This window comes from Pollicipes pollicipes, unplaced genomic scaffold (genome assembly GCF_011947565.3).
Source record: "Pollicipes pollicipes isolate AB1234 unplaced genomic scaffold, Ppol_2.1 Scaffold_2555;HRSCAF=2994_pilon_pilon_pilon, whole genome shotgun sequence".
NCBI classification, from domain to species: Eukaryota; Metazoa; Arthropoda; class Thecostraca; order Pollicipedomorpha; family Pollicipedidae; genus Pollicipes; species Pollicipes pollicipes.
Genome location: NW_023596136.1, coordinates 6,615,963 through 6,637,943, shown reverse-complemented (window position 1 = coordinate 6,637,943; position 21,981 = coordinate 6,615,963). Strand labels below are relative to the sequence as shown.

General features: G+C 57.0%; 1 protein-coding gene across 1 annotated transcript; it reads left to right on the top strand.

The window, feature by feature from the left end:
- Positions 1-886: 886 nt before the first annotated feature.
- On the top strand, positions 887-21,603 carry LOC119107927 (irregular chiasm C-roughest protein). Its single transcript, XM_037231524.1, has 12 exons — positions 887-964; positions 3,910-4,115; positions 6,635-6,770; positions 7,444-7,746; positions 7,993-8,155; positions 9,176-9,312; positions 13,203-13,461; positions 14,108-14,266; positions 18,384-18,506; positions 19,459-19,667; positions 21,171-21,271; positions 21,597-21,603. The coding sequence occupies exons 2-12, from the start codon at positions 4,000-4,002 to the stop codon at positions 21,601-21,603; spliced, it is 1,713 nt and encodes a 570-aa protein (XP_037087419.1). The 5' UTR covers positions 887-964; positions 3,910-3,999.
- The last annotated feature ends 378 nt before the right edge of the window (positions 21,604-21,981 follow it).

Below are 21,981 nucleotides of genomic sequence, written 5' to 3'. Positions count from 1 at the left end.
GGAAAAAAACGCAAGCGTTTGCTCATCGCCCACGTTTTCCGGGGGCATTAGGCTGTGATTTCGTTTCCTTGACGTAGTTTTCAGAACTTGTTAGTGGCAGGATATGTATCTTAAGCACCAACCCCGTTCACCACAGTAGGCATGTTTGTCCCAGTTTAAATGCTGTTCCTTGGGCTTTCAGTTGAGACGTAGTAACGGGACAGGGGCCAGTGGTCCTCTCATTTCTCGCGAAAATAAACTTTGTGATGGCGTATGGATATCATGGAGTTCAAAAGGAGATTAGGCCCTTGCCTTTCATGATGCATTTCCATGCTCCTGGTCGTCAACACCAACCATAAATTATGCTTGATTTTTCCTTGCCTTGCGCTGGAGTCAGCTAAGTACGCATTAGCTTGTATAGGGCACCGTAAAACCGAAATGCATGTACCACTTAAGCATGAGTGCAGCCAATCGGCCGATTTTGTTGTTGTTAACTTCAGCGGAATTGACACCTTTAGTGCGGACTTTAAAATTGAGCCACATGTTCGTAGGCATGATTCGCAGTAGATTTAACATTGCCCCGCACAGTACTGCCGCTGTACTGCAACGCTTGAAACCAGCCACTACCAGTGTGCAACAGCTGTACTGAACTCCAACTGCGGTGTGTAATGAGCTACCGCATACGCCGTTAACTGCTGTGTGCCCCGATATCGGCGATTTGTACCGTCAGCCGCGTGCACACCCTGAGCTGCCATGTGCGCCCCCAGCTACCACGCGCAAGATAGCCAGCACAGGTGCGTGCGCTGCTGTACGTACCGCCAGCTGACGCGACGCGCCGTTTCAGATGCGGCCGGGCGTGCGCGCCGCCGCCGCCCGCCTGCTGGTGCTGCTGCTGGGCCCAGCGGCCGCCGCGCTGCAGGCGTTCGTCCGGCAGCCGTCCGACCAGCACGTCCGTCTGGGGCAGACGGTGGTGCTGCCCTGCCAGGTCGGTCCGGATGCCAGGCGCTGGAGCGTGGCGTGGCCTCCCTCCGGGACGACCAACGGTCGGTCTGGACTGACCACCAACCACTGTCCACTGGGCCTCCCGCCCTCTCGGTCTGGGAGCTGGCCGAGGCTATGCTGCGTTTCGAACGGGTTGAAGGACTGTGGCAGTTACGGTGAAAGCCTGTTAGTAGTCTGCGTCTGGACTGTCTCGTCGCAGCAGCGCATCTGTTGTAAGTTCACATTATGCATAACTTGGCTTATGCTACCAGGCACCACACTCTTCACAGCGCACAAGTATACCAGAGGTCCTCCTGCGATGCATACGACCAGTCATAGAGGACTTCTGTAACACATAAGAAAGAAGCAGACGCATTGTGATGGTGCAAAACTGAGCCAGAGGGAGGAAAGTTTTTGGGAACTAGGGGCACATGTATTGTGAGCTAAGTAGCTTCTCTGTCAGTCCCCGACTCCTGTTAAGGCAATGCACGTTGGACGTTTTGGAACACTTTAGCTGTTTGTCCCCACAGTTTTGCCGTATTTTTCATGTGGCTTCTAGAGTGGCGCAATATCGCTGCTTGTAGAATATGCGTAAACTTCCTTCAAAATAAAGCTATTGTGGGACGGTGACAACCAGTGCTCCTTTAGCAGACTGATCCATCTGTATGTCGTGGGTTGTCCGACAAAACGGCTACACGACGCCGTTCCGTCCGGTTCACTTCATGTAGCGATTTCCCATACAGTTCAGCATTATGTGCATGTACCCTTTTTCCCCGGCCCTAGCTGCAGCATTTTGTATAGTTTCAGCTTCTTTAAATTCGCATATCCACGAAATCAGAATCTAGCATCTCCCAAAATCGTATGGACTTGTCCGCACTTGTCTTGTCATCCAGCTCTTCCGCCCGCGGTGCTCGCTTTCAAGCCATGCCGCCAGCTGGAGGCGCAGTGTTAGTGCTAACCAAAGTAGCTTGTGCTGCTCACTGCATTATTTATATAAAGCATTTCAGCGCGGAGGTGTTGCGCGGGCAGCGGGGATTGCGAGCGGTAAAAGATGGATCTGTCGGCAGCTGTCGGCTCAGGCTTGATCCTGACACGCCGCATAACACGTCAGAGAAATGTACGTGATCTCGATCGTTCGTGACACATTTTTTTTTCTGGTTTGGAGATCAAGCTCTAGGCATTTGTGCAACTTTGCCGTACACGCTGTTATTGACAATTTGAAGTGTTCGTGCTTTAGCTGTTTAGCTATACTTCGTCTGCAACGATCCTCAAACGCAAATTTCAGCATCTGCTGGATGCTAATTCCTCAAAAATTAATCATATTTACGTTGGCGTGTGTAACTAACGGAAATAGATGAACCAGTTTAGGGAAGTGCAGGAGAATGAAGAGAAACACACGCATATACTAGGGTAACCTGTTTCATCGGTCCCGATGTGCACGTCATGAAACATGGGTCTTGCATGCAGCCTTGAAAAGGCGAAGATACCTCTTGCAAAATATACACGTGACGTCATCGTCCTAACGTAACCCGTCCATTCACAAGGCTTGGCTTGGTACACGATACAGAAGGCCCAGACGCGTAGGTCATGTCATTCAGGGTGTCTCAGTCTAAATAATTCAGCGTATGTTCACGCAAGTGGAAATTCTTGAGATTACGGGACCAGAATAGCAGCGTGGGAAGCACTAATGAAACGCGGATCAGAAATGCATATGTTTTAACCACGTTGCCATTAGAAAGTTTAGTGGCCCCAGTGTTGCATCTTCAAAAGGACATTGAGGGACCGAAAAGTGCTTAGTAAGCCAGGAAGTATGATCAAGCTGTTAAGAAATTGTCTTTTGGAGTAAGGGAAGTTTAACACCTCCAGCTACCTAGACGAAAGCCTAGGCAAAGACAATCGCCACCGCATTGCAAAAGATAATGCCGATGCATCCCGAAAAGGCCCCCAGTGTCCTGTCTTTGTGTGGCAAGTGGCGAGCACCACTCCCAAACAGCCCAGAAGTGCCATCAACAGCCGTGCGGCTCCAATTACTGTGGCTATATTCCCAACGCTCCAGAGTCATGGAGTGTGTAGTGCTATACCTGCTGTTTACGTCGTATTAACAAACCGTTGCACTGCAATTCCAAATTCCTCTCAATTTCCCAATTCCCAATTCCTCTGCTGCAATTTGCAGCAGAGGTTTCTCATTGAAATGTTAGGGCAGTTAGGAAGCACGGCATAGGGATAAGAAGAGCTTAAGGCTATTTTGGTCGCCGAAATCCGATTCCAGAACAGTGAGGAAAAGAACCAGATTACGCGCCCTAGTAAACTCCCAAAGCCGTCTGCAGTATCAATTTAATACTGGTATTAGGCTGGTGGCTCTGAGCAGTCCAGGTTATGCTGATCGTCTTACAACTTAACATTTCCCATTCACAGAGCAAATTAATCCGGACAATGAACAGGTTCTGGCCAGAGCCGTGCTTCAGGCTCTACAGCCCCAGACCGCGAGTGAGAGGGTTAGCAAGAAGGCCTGCTCTGTGTGCTGGAGAGCGTTGGGAGGCCGACTCTGTTTGCTGGAGAGCTTGAGTAGGCTGACTGTTTGCTGGAGAGCGTGAGGAGTCTGGCTTTTTGCTGGAGAACGTGAGGAGGCCGAATCTGTTTGCTGGAGAGCGTGAGGGGGCTGACTCTTTGCTGGAGAGCGTGAGGAGGCTGACTCTGTTTGCTGGAGAGCGTGAGTGGGCTGACTCTATTTGCTGGAGAGCGTGAGGAGGCTGACTGTTTGCTGGGGAGCGTGAGGAGGCTGACTCTGTTTGCTGGATAGCGTGAGTAGGTGGCGCTGTTTGCTGGAGAGCGTGAGGAGGCCTTCTTTGTATGCTGGTGTGCCTGAGACGGCCGAACTTGTTCACTCGAGGGCGACTGACGCCGTGGACTGGCATACTGAGGAGTGCGACGTCGGCACGCGTTCGGCAGGTGACGAACGCGGTGGGTAAGGTGCAGTGGACCCGGGACGAGTTCGGCCTGGGCACCATCCGAGACCTGCCCAGCTACCCGCGCTACCAGATGATCGGCGACGACACCGAGGGCATCTACTCGCTGGAGATTCAGCGCGTGGCGCTGGAGGACGACGCCGTGTTCCAGTGCCAGGTCGGCGCCGCCGCTGGGTCACCCGGCATCAGGTCAGTAGTAGTGGGGTCACCGGACGCTACGTCAGTCGGAGCCGGGTGTCTCGAGCGAGGTCATCTGACGGAAGGTAACTGGGAGCACGCCGACACGGTTTTGGTGGGCACAAGATTGCCCAGCACTCGGCCCGCTTGAGCTGGTCACCCGGCGGCACTCGGCCCGCTTGACCTGGTCACCCGGCGACAATCGGCCCGCTTGACCTGGTCACCCGGTACCAGGTCACTGAAGGGCCAGCTCACCAGGCATGGGCGCGGTGGGGTGAGGGGTCAGGGGGCGGGGGAAGGGGCGGCGCCTGGTCAATGTCAGCTGTATCAGAGGTCGGAGAGATCCGACAATATGTGGATGACTTGGGAGATGTCCTGCTCCCGGCCAGCGGTTCACGGGTTTCGTGAAGTTTCATTGGTTTCCTGAAGCGAAACCACCAGCCTGTGCACTTCTGAACAGCGCCGTGTAAGTATTCACACGGAATAAAGACAAGCCAATATAACGCCAGATTTCGATTGGAAAGGCCTTAATTAACATGACCTTTTTAGCCTTTACGGTACATACGCATGTTGAATGCAGCGTGAACCAACAATAATCAACAAAGTTCTTAACTTTGCTCTGTGATTCTGGACGAACCAAGCCATGTCCACCCGGCCGCGGGACGTACAAGGTCGACACAGTCGCACTGGTTTTGCCTGACATCGTCTGAGAACGTGAAATGTAATGTCATAAGCCTGGACTTTATAAGTTATTTAAGTGCTGAAATGCTTACATTTCTTGGTAGCCGTACGCCGCTGTAACTTATAAAGTGTGCATTATCGTTTGACATGCTTCTGAGATACCCTCCAATAGTTGCATCTGCGGAAGAAAATTTTGCCGGTCAAAAAGTGCGATGAAGCTGTGAGTAAATGATAAGGAGAGTTACCTGAGTCTTACACGTCTGTAGCCTTTTGATATCATTGTTCGAATTCAAATGACATTTCCACTCCCGTTTTTATCCTTACATCTTTAGTCACGCCAAAGCTATGCGGAAGCTCGATCACAATGTGCCACCAACAATGCTGAAACGAATTCAAATCCACGCCGCGAATTCCATATGGCAAAGTTTACGTTGGTCCTCCCCTGGATTTCAGTCGCATCAGTATTTTCCGGCCCACATTGCGCATCCTAAAGAGCATGACATGACATAACATGGATATATGTTACGGATTAGTGACAGATTCTGGAGTATTATCACCTCCTGATTCAAGTATTTTATTTTTCGTTGTCGTTCATCTTGACGTTTCATACTGAGCCGAACTAAGCTGCCAGTTGTCCCCGTTGCTGCGTGACGATGCCCTGCCAGGCGCCCGGTACATACGGCGAACGAAGCGCCGCTACGCAAAACCGTGCTCAATATTGAAGGCTCTAGTGTGTGTCTGACACTGAAGGAATGCCCGGCGCGGCGAATGTTTTATGCCTTAAGGTTGCCACAGCTCCATGGTATCGTGCTGCTTCGCATGGTAGAACGGTGTGCCACCGTGCATAGGTTTTCGACGGCTTGATCTTGTTTGTTTGCGCTTTCCAACATGCAAACAAGCGACGTAAGCATTTAGTGCGTGCGAGCTTGTGCCGTTCTGTTTGGAATTTTTTTGTTTGGTAGGCACCTACCAAAACAGATTAACAAGTTTGCGTTTCATTAGACAGGAGGTTTTTCCTCTGAAATCCTTTTCTTCATGCGTGTGCGTTTAAAGCTCCATCCCACTGTCGTACTATGTAAGAAAGCCGTAAACATTTTTGCATATAATATCAGTTAATATCAGCTATCAGGTTACTTTGCTTGTTTCATATTGGCATTCAAGTGGCGGAAAGCTAGAAGTACCAATTTGTGGTAGGAAGGGCTGAATCCAAAACCAGAATTCCAAACCACTTGAGCATGCGCTCTAGAAGGTGGACAGCATGAAATTAACTGTATAGCTCTGTATTACATATATCCAGTTACGTGTATGAAGTGAGTATGCATGGCAAATATTTATGAAGATGCAATGTGCAAGTATCTCGCAAATGGTTGATACAATTCTGATTAAATTATGCTTCTTCTTATGAGCTGAATGGGTGAATTGGGAGAATGCGTGGTTACTAGGATATGCTTTGAAATATCCCGTCAGTCCGGCCCAATTTGGTTTTGGCTCGTCAGAGAAACTTTGGATGGGATGGGATGGGATGGGATGGGATGGGGTGAGATGAGATGAGATGGGATGGGTCGGGTCGGTTCGGGTCGGATCGGGTCGGGTCGGGTCGGGTCGGGTCGGGTCGGGTCGGGTCGGGTCGGGTCAGACCGTAACGAACCGTGCTGATCAATTGAGGCAGGAGCTATTCAGGTCCAAAATGGGTCTTGTGTCTGTACTCGAAATCCTGCTAAGCCTGTCAAGCTTTTACTGCAGCGAGTCAGCCTCCCCGCGACGCGATGCAAGTTGTCATGGGCTCATGTCAGCAGCAGCCTCGGGCCTTACGGGAGCGCGCCGCTGACGACAGTCCCCTTTCGCCGCAGGTCCCGCGACGCGCGCCTGACGGTGCTGGTGCCGCCGGAGCCGCCGCGGATCGTGCAGGGGGACCAGCTGTCCACCACAGCCGGAGCGGTGGTCCGGCTGCAGTGCGAGAGCCGCGGTGGCAAGCCGCCGGCCGAGGTGGGTCGTCGGCGGCCGCGGCTGCGGCTGCCAGCGCTGACTGTGGCCCTGTCGGGCTCGCCAGCTGCTGATGAGATTCTAGATAAAGGAGATGCTGCAAGGATTCGTCCTGGCAGCTGTCAGACGATGTCAACACAAGCTCCGTTGCCATATGAGCTCACGTCCACATCTTCTCCGCCACGGCCAATCTCGTGGACCGGAACCATGCCCATGTCCATGTCTGTGTCCATGAGCCGTCTGGTTGTGCCGGCGCCACCCGGTCTGTGTCCAGCCGGTGTCCGGAGGTGCCCCGCCGCCGCAGCCGCCGGTCATGTGTCCAATCGTCGAGCTCATCTCGTGGGCCGGCGAGGGCGCCTATAATCGCCGACTGTCACGCGAAGGTCAGGCCACCGGCGATTCAGCGAAGCTGCGGCTCACCTCGTGAACCCTGCGCCAGATGAATCGGTCCTGAATCAGCCGTGAATCACACCCACACTGAGACATTCCTCCGTTTCCGACGCCCACGCACTCGCACTGATGTGGAGTGGGTGAGTGAGTGTGCGTCTAGGTGAGTGGTGTACCGGTAACCGTGCCACAGCCTCCCCCTCCGTTACGGCGGTAAAAATTGCAACACTGAACGAGCCTGACCGCAACCAAAGCTGAGCTCTTCGCACTGCCCCCTCCCCCTGCGCAGATCGAGTGGTACAGCGGGGACCGGGAGCTGATGGAGAGCTCCAGCCGCACCGAGGTGTCAGTGCTGCCGGACGGCAAGCGCAGCTTGGTCAGCTCCACGCTGACGCTGACGGCGGCGGCGCGCCACCACGACACTACCGTCACCTGCCGCGCGCACAACTCGGCGCTCAGCGCGCCACAGACGGCCGCGCTCCGGCTGCGAGTGCGGTTCGCGCCGCAGGTCACGCTGCGCGCCGGCGCGCCGCGCGTGGTCGAGCGCCAGGACCTGACGTTCACGTGCTCCGCCACCGCCAACCCCGAGCAGGTGCGGCCGGGTCGCGGGTCACGGGTGGCGTTGCGGGACGTGCCGGGGGTGGGTGCCAGCTTGGGGTGGGCTGGCGTTGGGCAGACCACAGCAATGCGTGAGTGAAAACCGCTGCTGGTGCGTGCCTTCTGTGTCGCTGTCATGTGACCCCCCCAAGACTGTCTCGGCATTGAGGTCAAACGAGACCCTGCCCGGGGACCGTGCCACGTGTGCTGTGCCCTGACGACCGCGGCCGCCGCGCCCCAGGTGAAGTACCAGTGGTTCGTGAACGAGGAGGAGCAGGCGGGCCACAACGGAGCCCAGCTCGTGCTTCGGAGCGTGGGCCGCGCCCTCAACAACGCCACAGTCCGCTGCCGGGCCGAAAATGAAGTGGGTCCCGGTAGCGACGTCCAGCGCGTCAGCGTTCTCTGTAAGTGCCTGATGTCGAGGCACGTGGCTCACCGGCTGAACACGACCTGCAGGTGTGGAATGGGTTCCTGCCAGAGCCCTCTGGACTTGCACACAACTGCCGATGTTAAAATAGCCCTCAATGCAGCCAGCCGCGTCCGTGAATGTGTCGGCGTTTGATGTGCACTGAGCAGTTATACTTTGCGACCATCGCGTAAATGTCACCCGTGAAAGTGGCTGGAATGGATTGGTGCAGAACGGCACCTTACACGGCCCTGTGACCAGTACTCCGGCTGAGCGGGGCAGACAGGGCACGCCAGGAACTCAGCAGAAGGGCCCATAACCCCCAACCCGTCTGCTCGGTGCCTGGGCGGCAGACAGCTGAGGGCGGTGGTCACCGTTAAGCACGAACGTACACGGGCCCGCGGTGTACAGAGGTTCTGGGGTCGCCGAGTTACCTCTCCGACCTGAGCCCACGGAAGGCGAGGGTTCCTACAGTCCCGGGTGACCTCTGTGACCTGAACCCACGGCAGGCGGGGGTTCCTACGGGCCCGGGTGACCTCTCCGACCTGAGCCCACGGAAGACGAGGGTCCCTACAGTCCAGGGTGACCTCTGTGACCCGAGCCCGCGGCAGGCGGGGGTTCCTACAGTCCCGGGTGATCTCTCCGACCTGAGCCCACGGAAGGCGAGGGTTCCTACAGTCCCGGGTGACCTCTGTGACCCGAGCCCATGGCAGGCGGGGGTTCCTACAGTCCCGGGTGACCTCTCCGACCTGAGCCCACGGAAGGCGAGGGTTCCTACAGTCCCGGGTGACCTCTGTGACCCGAGCCCACGGCAGGCGGGGGTTCCTACAGTCCAGGGTGACCTCTGTGACCCAGCCCACGGCAGGCGGGGGCCCCTACGGTCCCGGGTGACCTCTCCGACCTGAGCCCACGGCAGGCGAGGGTTCCTACGGTCCCGGGTGACCTCTGTGACCCGAGCCCAAGGCAGGCGGAGTTTCGGGGTTTCCGTGTGACCTCTCTGACCTGAGCACCGGGGCAGACGCGCCTCGGTTCCGCCAGGAGCCGCAGGACGTGGCGGCCGACGCCGGCCACGAGGTCAGCCTGCGCTGTGATGTGGACGCCAACCCGCGGCCGCGGGTCACCTGGGTCAAGCGCGACTGCCAGTCCTGCCAGCGGGTAGGTCACCGTCGGCCCGCTCGGCTCGGAAGGATGTCTGTACCTGTGCTCGGTCCCGTGTCTGTACCGTGCCCAGCCCCGCGTCTGCTCCGTGCCCAGCCCCGTGTCTGTTCCGTGTCCCAGCCCGTGTCTGTGCCGTGTCCCAGCCCCGTGTCTGTTCCTTGCTCCACCCCCAAGTCTGTACCGTGCCCCAGTTCCGTGTCCGTTCCGTGCTTTGTCCCGTGCATGCCCTGTGCTCAGCTCCACGTCCCCCGCGCGTCCCGTCCTATGTCCGGCAGTGGTGGGCTGGTGCGGCGGCCAGCTGTCTGGACCGCGACCCGTCTTTTGTCCGGCCGTGCTGGGCCAATGCGACGGTCTGCTGTCTGGACCGCGGCCCGTCCTTTGTCCGGCCGTGCTGGGCCAGTGCGGCGGCCTGCTGCCTGGACCGCGGCCCGTCCTTTGTCCGGCCGTGCTGGGCAGGTGCGGCGGCCTGCTGTCTGGACCGCAGTGGACCCGTGATTGTCGGTCGTGACTGTCGACCGCCACGCCAGGCCACGCTACGCCGGCGCTGCCGCGACCTTGGCTCCAGGCTTCAGCGAATGTGGCGAAATAACACTCTGCTACATTGACATGGGTCGTTGTGAACTATGAACTAATTTACAGGCTATTTTTGACGCTAAAGTGTCGTCAGTCAATCCCTACGTGGGTCGTTTTGTGCTTAAGTAGAGTCATCTTGCAGCCCATGCGGTATAAGTGGCGACTGATGCCTCAGACCACGTGACCCGCGATGTGCGTAAGCAAATTATCGTGTTTTCCACATTAACGACTTTAAAAGCACGAAGCTGTAAATTGAATACTGAGGTCTATGGTGCTGAAAGTTATAAATGCTGATGATGAACAGTTGTTTGTTGGTGTATTCTATGACAATAAATTTAGCACAACAAGTGAATGCATAATAGAGACGAGATTGGCAATGCCGACGTGGGTATTTGTTGCAATGCAAAACCCAGGCACACGTGATATGCACCGTAAGGTGAAATGCATTGAACTATCGTGGTGGAGACCTTGGAGGCTGGATGATCAATACTTTACATGAATCTGGGGCTCTAGTTTCAGACCATGGTACATTGGCGTCGATATTTCAGACCTATATTGCAAAGTCCGGAAGGTTTATTGTTGTTCAATGTTCGGTTTCATCCGGCACATGTCCATTTCGTCTCTCATTAAAAAGCGAAGGCTTTTGGTAGATGACAGCCAACAGGATGCTTGTAATGCTGGACTTCACATCACTAAAACGAGAACTGGTTTGCATTTAGTATCTATGCAGGGCATTTCGAATTTATGCAGCGTCATAGCAGACGACTCAACACCTCATGACTGTCATGAATGTTTTTGTGTGTGTGTGTGGGGGGGGAGGGGGGGGGGGCTATGGGCCTCGTCTGGTAGAGTGGTATGTACGCAACGTTGCGGCCAGTTAATTTCCGGCCCTTGTCTGGTGTTGGCTCCCGAGGGCTGGATGGCGTTTTGCTGACAGCCATGTTCGCATCACAACCCGAATTTTCTCCTTGACGTTTTCGAACCTGGGCCTTCTGTTTACAAGTGCAGCTCTCTGCTGCTAGGCCAGCCCGGAGAGAGACAGGGGGGACAAACTAAATTCTCTCCGGTGGCTCAGTTTTTTCCGATTACGTGTCTAGAGCTCCACTACTAAGCCAACCGGGAAGAACGGGAAAATATGACTAAAGACGATGCCGGTTAGCTCAGTGGCAGAGCGCTGCATTTGTAATGAGAAGAACGCGGTTTGAGCCACCACAAAGCCAAGGAGAAAATTCGGGTTGTGACGCGTAGACGACTGAAAACCAAACACCATGAAATCTCTCAGGACCAGATAACGTCCGACGACGGCCGGACAATCAGTTGGCCGAAACGTCGCGGACATACTAACACATCAGACGAGCACAAAAGTCAGAACAATTATTCCACCAGTGACGTCAATACATCTCCCCAATCACATCCTAAAAGGGTCACGTTGTGCCTGCTCCTGACTGTACCCATGCGGGGTCATTTGCTGACCACGGGCCACGGCTTTCCACCAAAGCCCCGCCCGCTTTGATTGCTCCGCCGTAATGTCTGTAGTCCCGCTAACGCTTCCGTTTTAATTTGCAATTTGTCCTCCCGGGTTGACAAATGGAGACATCAAAGCTGTCACCCGACACAAAACCATTTCGCTTCTCAGTTAGTCGGGGCTAGTTTCTGTAATGATGGATTTTGGTTCGTTGTTTGTGGAAATAGGACTGTGAAACGAGTTGTACTGAGTTACGGTTGAAAGGGGCTTTACGAGCAGCATTGTCAGCTTTTCGCCTGTATGGTGGTCTGCTGGTGCCACGGGATCTAGAATGTATCGTTAAGTGCTTCCCAGTCCGTTGGTGCCATCTAAGTTCAGTGGTTTCTTCAAGAGTCTGGTGGGAAGCGACGTGGATTGTATGAGCTGGATGAGCAGACTTGCAGGTGCCGGACGAGGTCTTTCAGTAGTCGTGATGATTCTAAAGGACATTCTAAAACAGCAAGGCCAGTCAGACATGTTCTGCACCGTAAGATAAACGAGCGGGCACCAATTGGCGAGCATTGTCATGCTATACTAAAACTTATACTAATGAAACCATACACCTTTGGGCGGCCACACAAATGGGTCTGATCAATGCATTGGACTGTCCGCCTGGAATGTCTTTAAAACAGCGACATCGGCCGAGTTTGGTCGAGCACTGATGCATGTGAGTTCGGATAGTCTTGAAAACAGTAAAGGGAGAATAATGCTGCAGCCAGCGAATGTGAATCTGTTGGCTTCCAGCAGGCGTGGCAGACGGCTCTAGTGAGGCTAGGCTATTTAAGTTGAATTGTTTTGTGGCTGCTGAAGTAGGGCTCGCTCGACCTGCGCCCTCGTAATGAAGGTCGGCGAAAAAACCTATTTCAGCCGCCTTATAAGCAGCTACTTGAATGACGTGTGGTTAAAATCCACCACATAAGCCCTAAGCAGATCACAAATTATCGACGCTTATCTTGTTGTGTTATTATGACACCGTTTGCACCGCTTCAAGCACTGCATTGTCATGTCCACGTTCCGGCGATTCACTGCCGCAGTACGCAAACTGAATCTGACCTCTGACGAATGTTACGCTGACAGCGGTTTCGAAGGTTGCCTTCCAGTAAAACGATAAAGAGGAAGTACCCCGTTATCAACTGATACTGTTTGGAAAGTTTTCGATGGGAACAGAAATCCTGGCGATCGGGCCTGCGCGCTGTGTCCGGCTACGATGTATCGCTCATATAAGGACAAAGGCTGCGGTGCGTAAAAGGTGAAGTCGTCCACGTACAACATCGAAATGGCATCTCATGCTGTAAAGCATGTACGCAGATTTTCATTGTTATCCCACTCCGGTGCAAATGTTTGGAAACCTGAAGGAAAAGAACGAAAATCGTCGGTGTTCGTCACCGCTGGTCCCCACTGGTCTATATCCGCTGGCAGAGGGGTTCATGTCGCTCCGCCTAACTCGCTACGCTGCCTAAACCCGTGTCGTGGTCGTCCGGCCGTTTTCAGGGTCGTGGTCGCTCGCCCTGCTGACCCAGTGTTCCCGTCGTCAGAGGGTCAGCGCTAACCTCACCCATACCGCCCGCTGACGAAGGGTCAGTACCAGTCGTGTGACCTCTGATCCGCCTCCCCCGGAAGAGGGTCAGTGCTATGTCGTCTGACCTGGTGCCCCTTGCCGATAGAGCCAGTACCACCCCGTCTGACCTCGTGTCCCGCTGACAGAGGGTCGGTATTCCCCCTCCGAACACTTCTAACCCTGTGACCCGACGACAGAGGGTCAGTATCGCACCATCTGAACCTCGTCTGACCCCGTGACCGCCGCCGGCAGAGAGTGGGCGTCGGGCCGCGGCTGCGGCTGCGCGCTACGCGCGAGACGGTCGGCCGGTACGAGTGCCACGCCTCGGCCGAGGGCTTCCCGGCCGTGTCGCGACAGCTGACGCTGTTCGTGCGGGCGCGGCCGGAGGTGACGGCCAGGGCCCGCCAGCAGGGCGTGGCCGGCGAGACCGTGCACGTCGAGTGTGTGGTGGCGAGCGTGCCGCCGCCGCACACCACCACCTGGTACTTCCAGCACGAGCAGCTTTCGCCAGGTGAGTGGCCGCTGGCGAGCCGACCAGCACCAGACTGAGGGGGTCAGCAGGGGGAAGCCAGCAGGGGGGGGGGGGGGGGGGTCAGCAGGCGGATGAGGACGCGGGGTTGCGGACATCGGTGAGAAGGTAGAGGTTGACGGTGAGAGTGGCAAAATATGTCTCTGGTTGTGTGGTGGAATGTGGCATAGAGACAGGAGTTATTGACAATGCAAGGATGTGTGGGGTGTCAATGACTAAGTGGAGCTTAGGACGGGTTTCCCGGCAAGCCGCAGGGCGTGTTTCTGGCTCTGCCGGTGCGCTCCAGTGGGTGAGGCTGCTCTTGTTGCTAGGAAATTCCCGGCGAATAGGCGAGCGCTGGTGCGATCATTTCAAATGACCCAGAAATTAGTCTGTGGGGTTTCCAGTTAAAATCGATGGGCCGTAGTTTCGGCGTTCGAACGGAGAGAGCGCAGTTATGCATGAAAGCCTCGCTAACTTCCTCGTAGTTTGTTTAGAGCCCTTGCAAAGTTGCTGGAAAGTATCAAAATTGAACTGGTGTCTCACGCATTTGATCGGATTCCGCACCAATCAAGTACGATTAATTAAACTGGCTCAGGTTGTTTCGGCGCTGTACCATTTGGCCACGGATCCGCGTCTGTTTTCACAGAACTATCCGGCTATAAAGTGATAGAGGAGCCCGTGGTTGGCGGTGTGCGCAGCCTTCTGGTGATCCCACGGGCGCTCGACAAGGACTTCGGTCTCTACAACTGCTCCTTCGAGAACGCGTACGGCAGCGATTCGGCGGCCATCATCCTGCAAAAACAAAGTGAGTGGTCGGACGCCGGGCGCCGGGGAGAAGTCGTCTGCCAACTCGCCAGCGCCACGTGAGAGACTTGTGCAAGGCACAGAATCTCGGAGGAGGTGCAGAGCGTCGGCCACTGCACGCACGCGGCTCATGCACCGCGGCGACGTCGACCTGTCAAAGCTGCACGCGCTCTCGTGCCCGAAGCAGACGTCCGATGCATAGCGGCGTGCCGTGACGAGCTGCCGTTTCCGGCGGCCGCCGGCGCCGCCGTCGGTGGCATATTTGTAATGGCATTAGGCCGCCGGCTGCCGTGCCCTTTACGGTCGGGCCGTACACCCCCGGAGCGCTCGTATTTGGCGCTGCATTTTTGGCTCATGAAATGTCGGCCGTCGCTGCCGATTACTGCTCGGCTGGCGCTGTCTGTTTGACACGCGGACGGGCTGTCAGGATGGCGCACTGTCGGGGCGCTGTCTGGATAGGAACACTGCGCAGTGCTGTTTGGAAACTGACAGGATGCTGTCTGGAGCTGGAACTGGCTGGGTGTTGCGAGGAGATGCCGAATGGGTTGGATTACTGGGATAGTGTTGCTCTCGGAGTGAACAGACGCCCCCGTCGGTGCTGTCTGGAGACTGGTCAAATTCTGCCTAGCTTTGTCTGGAAACAGATAGCGCACGGCCTGGAGTTCTCCGAGAGTTAAAAGCACCACCCGTAACTAATTCCTAAAAGCGAGGCTGAAACTTGCTCCCGCTCTAAACCTGGAATATCGTATACCCATGCCGTATGCCCATTCCGGCAGGAAAGTTGTCCAGTTCAGCCGATTCGTCCTGTCCATTAGTGACTTGAACCGCAATCCCGATGATAATGCCCTTGTTTTTGACCCTGACGCGCACGCCGTACGACTCAAAAGTGGTGTAAGTTGCGGCTTTGTCTCACGTAACCGGCTTCTCTGCTTATCGAAGACATGTCTGGGGGCTGTGTGGACACTGTGTTGCGGGCGTCCGACGACGGCCGCAGCACTAGCGGACGGTCGCAACACGCTCCAGCGCGCCGCGGGGGCGGCACGTTGGAGCGTGCGATGCTCTCCTCCGCGGCTTTTGAGTGCCGCGTATTTGATCGGCAAGCAATATCGGCCGGCCCCGTACGGCGTAACCGGGCCGGGTAGAGCTGGACGAGGCTGGGCCGACCAGAGCCGATCAGAGCCGATCAGAGCCGAGCCGAGCCGAGCCGAGCCGAGCTGGACCGTACCCTACCGTACCGTACCGGACCGGACCGGACCGGACCGGACCGGGCCGAGCTTGGCCGTCCAGGCTCGCCGCGCGATGCCATTTTGGCTTATATTTGATGCGATGCCGCAGGCGCGATGAAGCCTTGCTGTTTTCCTGGCGGAGCTTATCAATGTGCGTTGTACGCTAATCATGTCAAGTAAACGCTCAGCGAAGAGTATTTCATTCATGCCAGCCGTGCACGGTATCTAGTCGGGCATGCTATTAGCGCTCCGTCAATCACAAAGGCTGCCGATGTCGACCCATCGGTGTTAGCACCGGGACTGAACGCTACGGTGTTCATGCGGTGCGGCGTTTATTCACATTTTGGGCAATATACCTGACAGCGGTATTCAAGAATAGCAAAATCCATCAAGTTGGTAAACACCATACATCAACTGAAAACGGAAGCCCGTCTGTGCCTTTGCGCCATGACCTAGTCGCCGCGGCTTGCAGGCTTTCTATCGGCGTGCGGATCAGGCCCAGGGCTTGGGACGGTGTAGGGCGGCGAAGGACGATGATGATGCTTCAGCGTCCTGCTTTGTCGGCGGCCACTATTTCATTCGCGTCGCATCCCAGCGACTCCCGCTTTGAGCCCATCCAGCCCGCCCGAATACCTTTTATGTACGTTCTGTGGACTGTATTTCTCGTTATTGAGTTTACTGTGAAGAACATCAAAGGCCGTTTATTGGATGACGAAAGCCGTTAAACGCGGAAAATGAAGTCAACCGGGCGTCCAGCCGACCATCAAGGTTCTCCTGACCCTTCCGAGCGGACGGTGCGCTCCTGAACACTTCCCCAGTCTGCCGCGTTCTCCTGACCCTCCCTGCGGACTATGCGCTCCTGAACACTCCACCAGCCCCCTCCGTTCTCCTGACATCTCTCTAAGGTGGCCACGTGCTCCTGACCCCTTCCTGCGGACTGTGTGCTCCTGAACACTTCCCCAATCTGCCGCGTTCTCCTGACCCCTCCCTGCGGACTATGCGCTGCTGAACACTTCCCCAGTCTGCCGCGTTCTCCTGACCCCTCCCTGCGGACTATGTGCTGCTGAACACTTCCCCAGTCTGCCGCGTTCTCCTGACCCCTCCCTGCGGACTATGCGCTGCTGAACACTTCCCCAGTCTGCCGCGTTCTCCTGACCCCTCCCTGCGGACTATGCGCTGCTGAACACTTCCCCAGTCTGCCGCGTTCTCCTGACCCCTCCCTGCGGACTATGCGCTCCTGAACACTTCCCCAGTCTGCCGCGTTCTCCTGACCCCTCCCTGCGGACTATGCGCTCCTGAACACTCCACCAGCCCCCTCCGTTCTCCTGACATCTCTCAAAGGTGGCCGCGTGCTCCTGACCGCTGTCCAAGTGGACCACCAGGACTCTCCTGATCGCTCTTGTAGACGACCATCAACTGCCAGCGATTCTGCTGACTTTTGTCGTAGTCACCCACTAAGGCCTCAGCCACCTCGCTCCGACCACTCCACTGGCTGAGGCCTCGTCCACCTCGCTCCGACCTCTCCACTGGCTGAGGCCTCGGCCGCCTCGCTCCGATTCCTCCACTGGCCGAGGCTTCGGCCACTTCGCTCCGACCTCTACACTGGTAGCTACCAATGATCTCGACTCAATTTTTATTCATTCATTTAAATAAATCCTCAAAGGATTTACGGTAACATTTTGGAAACGTTATTGGTTCCACAACGAAGGCAAAATTGTGAGGTCTTCCGCTCAGAGTTATAGCTCAAAAGTTTGCAGAAATATTTTGAAGTAAAGACCAAACGGCCGGCAAAAGAAAGACGCCATATGCACCGGCACTTAAGCCGGATTTTGCAACTGTCTGCAAAGATTTTAGCTGCATGCACGTAACCATGTAACATGGTTTTTGGTGCAGCGTGCCACGTGGTTACAACCTGAGCCGCCCCTGGCGCGGGATCAACGGTCGGTCTCGGCGGGGTACAGCCTGAGCCGCCCCTGGCGCGGGATCAACGGTCGGTCTCGGCGGGGTACAACCTGAGCCGCCCCTGGCGCAGGACCGGCAGCCAGTCTCGGCGGGGTACAACCTGAGCCGCCCCTGGCGCAGGATCAACGGTCGGTCTCGGCGGGGTACAACCTGAGCCGCCCCTGGCGCAGGACCGGCAGCCGGTCTCGGCGGGGTGCAGCCTGAGCCGCCCCTGGCGCAGGCGAGCCGCCCCTGGCGTCCGCAGACGGGCGCTGTTTTGGACCCAACTGGCCCTTATTCCGGATTACGGCGCTGTGACGGACAGCCTGGCAAACATCAGAGGTGGCCGAGCGTGCGGCAGCGCGCGCGGGGCTCTCCCGTCCTCCCCCCACCCGCGTACCGCAGGCCCGTCGGCACGGGGTGCTCGTCGCGCCGGCGCACTCAATCCGGGTCTATCGCAGCTGCAAAGTGGCTCCGAGACCTCGTTTCACGGCGGCGCGGGACGTCCTCCATGCCAGTTCCAATAGGGGCAGCCGACTGCATCGCACCGTTCATCAGTATGCAGCCGGGCGTCGCCGACGGGCCGCCGGTGTCCGGCAGCGCCGCTGCTTATCAGAGGCGCCGGCTCCCGTGCCATATGACAAGAGCCCCGCCGGCGGGGCCCGACAGCGGGTCACCGGCGCCTGGTCTCGGCCGGCACCGCCCGACGCGAGAGGAGCTCGTGCCGCCGCCGGGCGAAGACGAGGCGGGAGCCGGGCGCCGGCGGCCGCGGAATGGCTCCGATTCGAGCCCACGTCTGCGGCGTGGCGTGATCAGCTGGCAAGTGTGTGGTTATAACGGCTGGTCCGCGTAATGCGCATTCGCCGCTGCGCAGAGCGTCGTGGAGGTGAGCGACGGAAGAGTGGACCAGCCGCGCCGCCCCTGACTCCGGCCTCCACCCGTCTCTCGCAGGAGCGCTGCCGCTGCTGGTCATCCTGATCTTCGTCATCGGCGGCATCGTGGTGATCGCGGCCATCACGCTGGTCATCATCCTGTGCCAGCGGCGGTACCGGCGCGCCTCGGACAAGCCGAGCGGTGAGCATTGATCTGCGAGCGCGCTGCAGCGCCGTTAGCTGCCCATTGGAGCGGCGGGATGGCGTGTTAGCGGATAGTAGCGGCGTGGTGGCGGCCGGGCGCGGCGGCCACCGGCCTCGCGCCCGGCAGCAGCTCGGACCACAGTGCTCCGGAAATCACTGTGCCGGTGTGGAACGCGGGCGTTATGTTGGATGGCCCTCTGGTGCGTGGAAACACCTGTCATTTTAAGCCTTTTAAAGTGGATGCTAAACACGCATATTCGTTTTAGCACTGATATGTTTGCGTGGTACGTACACATGCGCTTGCCATAGGTATGCATGTCGTGTTTCTTGGGATACAGGGTGCTCCGCATTTCCGAGCAGACCGCGATCCACCCGTCCACTATCGGTCCTTTCAGGCTTGAAAATTACGCCTGCAGCAATGTAAACAGAGCACTCGTAACATTGTGCGCTTTCACCGCAAACGCGACCGCCTCCCAAGCCTCTTACAACTAGAACACGACGACGACTCGTTAGGCGTCTTTCCTTTATGAGGTGCGGTACAAGATGAGTCGTTTCAAGTTCGCATTTCCCTCGTCCTTTTGTATGCTGCCAATCGCGGTAGTCAGGCCTGCCAGCAACAGTCAGCGTCAACATCACAAACCAGGCACTGGAGCCGCACAAGTCATCGCCCGGTTAGCTGGCTCCGTTCTCGTGCTCACTGCCCGCATTGGAGGTGGAGAGGGTCAAGTCCCCTCCTCCAGTCTGCTGGCTTCTTCCCTGGACTTTGTGAGCCGCCCCTCCCCTGTCTGGTGACCGCCACCCTGCGTGTGGACCGCTGGCGCCCGGTGACGTCTGGTGACGCCCGGTGACGCCCGGTTACGCCCGGTGACGCCCGGTGACGCCCGGTGACGCCCGGTGACACCCGGTGACACCTGGCGACACCCGGTGACGCCCGGTCGGGTGGCCCACAGAGCAGGCGCGGCGCGACAAGCTGAGGCACCAGACGGACGGCAGCTCGTCCGACTCCGACCTCAAGGAGGAGATGGGCGTGATCATCACCGACCGGTGGCAGGCCGGCCATGACGTCATCACTGACCGGTGGCAGGGCGACGGTGAAGCCGCCGCCGGCCGAGGCGGGGAAGACGCTGCCGGACTGCTGGACGGCCCGCACTTCGCCAAGGTAAGTCTGCTGGGACGCCCGCACTCCGCCAAGGTAAGTCTGCTGGGACACGCGCACTTCGCCAAGGTAAGTCTGCTGGGACGCCCGCACTCCGCCAAGGTAAGTCTGCTGGGACACGCGCACTTCGCCAAGGTGGGCCTGGCGACAATGGTGGAAGGTCCGCACTTGGCCAAGGCGGACCTGGTGGGAGGAAGGCCCTAAAACAACGGCGGGAGGCCCGCACTTTGCGCAGGTAAGTCTGCTTGGACGCCCGTACTTTGCTAAGGTGGGCCTGGTGGAAGCAAGGTCCTACAACAACCGTGGAAGGTCCGCACTTCGCCAAGGTGGGCCTGGTGGGGCGCCCGTCATCCGCCAAGGTGGGCCTGGTGGGGCGCCCGCCATCCGCCAAGGTGGGCCTGGTGGAGCACCCGTCATCCGCCAAGGTGGGCCTGGTGGAGCGCCCGCCATCCGCCAAGGTGGGCCTGTTTGGCCGACCGACCGCGCCGAGGCCGGCCGACGCGCCTGCGGCGGCGGGCTCAGAGCCCGGCGCTCCCGGTAGCGATAATGGGGTTTCGATTGTTTTACGACGCGTGTAGCTGCCGTGGTCATTAGCGTCGCGATCTTCCTCGTCGATCGTCGGTCAGAAATTGAAACGCTGCTGCCACACTCAGACGATTGCCCGCCGAAGGGCATCGAGCCACATCCAATATCCTTCCATTATCCACGCTCAAAGGCCTGCCAGGCTGGTTTTGCAATCAGATGACTTTCATCCGGCCTATAAATGCGGTCTCCGTAATTGCCACCTACAAATTAGAATGATTAATGTTTTTCGGGCAATGTAATGACGTTAGGGGTGGTGGTGATGGTGGTGTGTCCTTAACTTTGGATTCGGGATCTAATTAATTAACGGATAACGGACACCGTTAATTTCGGCTGCAAGTGGTCGGGATTCAACGCCGGTAATTCGTTCGAGCTCGTATCTTTGAAGTATATGGCGGATGTACACTTACAAATACCAACTGATTGGAGAACGCCCAAAGGTTTTACACGTGAGCACGCTCTTTACCAGCGCAGCAGGTATACGCCAAGGCATCACTGTTCCAAGAGCCTCTACCTCCGATCACTGGTGGTTCGCTGTAGAGCATGCAGTCTCACCACGTGCCAAGAGCTTAATACCTTTCTCGGAAATTCTCGTGTGGTTCTGACTTCTGATCCCCTCCCCAAAGTTTTCAAAGGCCTCAGGCGGCTCTGGCGCTGCTCTGTGTCCCGAACAAAACCAAAACAGCGGATGGTCGACCTTCACCGTTGATATTGTTTGGGCCGGACAGCTCTCCACAACGACCGGGGTGATGACAGGTATCCTCCCTGGTCCCTATCCCTGGTGACTGTGGAAAGCAGCGATGGTGGCCTCAACTTAAATGCTGTATCACGGTGTCACCTGATCACCCCATCCTGACCTGGCCATCGGCACCTCCCGGTGCCTCGGCGCGCTGCCCTGACCGCCGCCACGTCCCGCTGCCGCAGGAGACGGCGACCTTCGGCGACCTGGCCGGCTACCCGTGCTACGACCAGCACGGCTACGCGCAGCCGCCGAGCCGGGCGGCGCGCGGCCTCTACACGGGCTCGGCCAGCCCCCCGGAGCCGGGCCGGCCCGCCGACGCCGGCCGCTACGCCCGCTACGGCCGCTACGACGCCGAGCCGCCGGGCCGCGCGCAGTACGTGCTGGACAGCCAGCTGACTCCGGGCTCACTGGCGACGCACGTGTGACCGGCTCCGAGGCCGCGCCGATGCCGCCGTCGCTGCCCCCTACCCTATACAGTGTGTGCCAAAGAGGGCCGGCCGCGCGCCACGGACCCGCCGCCGGCCGGCCCCGTGTTAGCTGCCAGGGTGAGAGTGGGATCGCTGGACGGGACGCTGCTGGGCGCCGACGCGCGCCGGCGTCCCGTCCAGTCAGTGAGAGAACAGGTGGTGCTTGCTGTTGATGGCGCGTTGTTTTTTACTCCTCGATCGGTGTACTGCGACTCCGATCGGTGTACTGTGACTGTGATAATTTGTAAATAAAGACGCTATGCCCCGTGGATTTTGTGTTGGAATGCACGGTGAGCGGTTTACATACATACATACACATATATATATATATATATATATATATATATATATATATATATATATATATATATATGTATGGGAATGTCATATTGGTGATACATCTCAGCCAATTCAGCGGCCTTCAAACAAACGGCTTTGGCCGTTTGTTCGAGGATTAATATGGTGCGCTTGTCGTTTTCGGCGTGTCGATGCTGAATTTTGCCAGAGTTCATTTATTTTTCAAGGT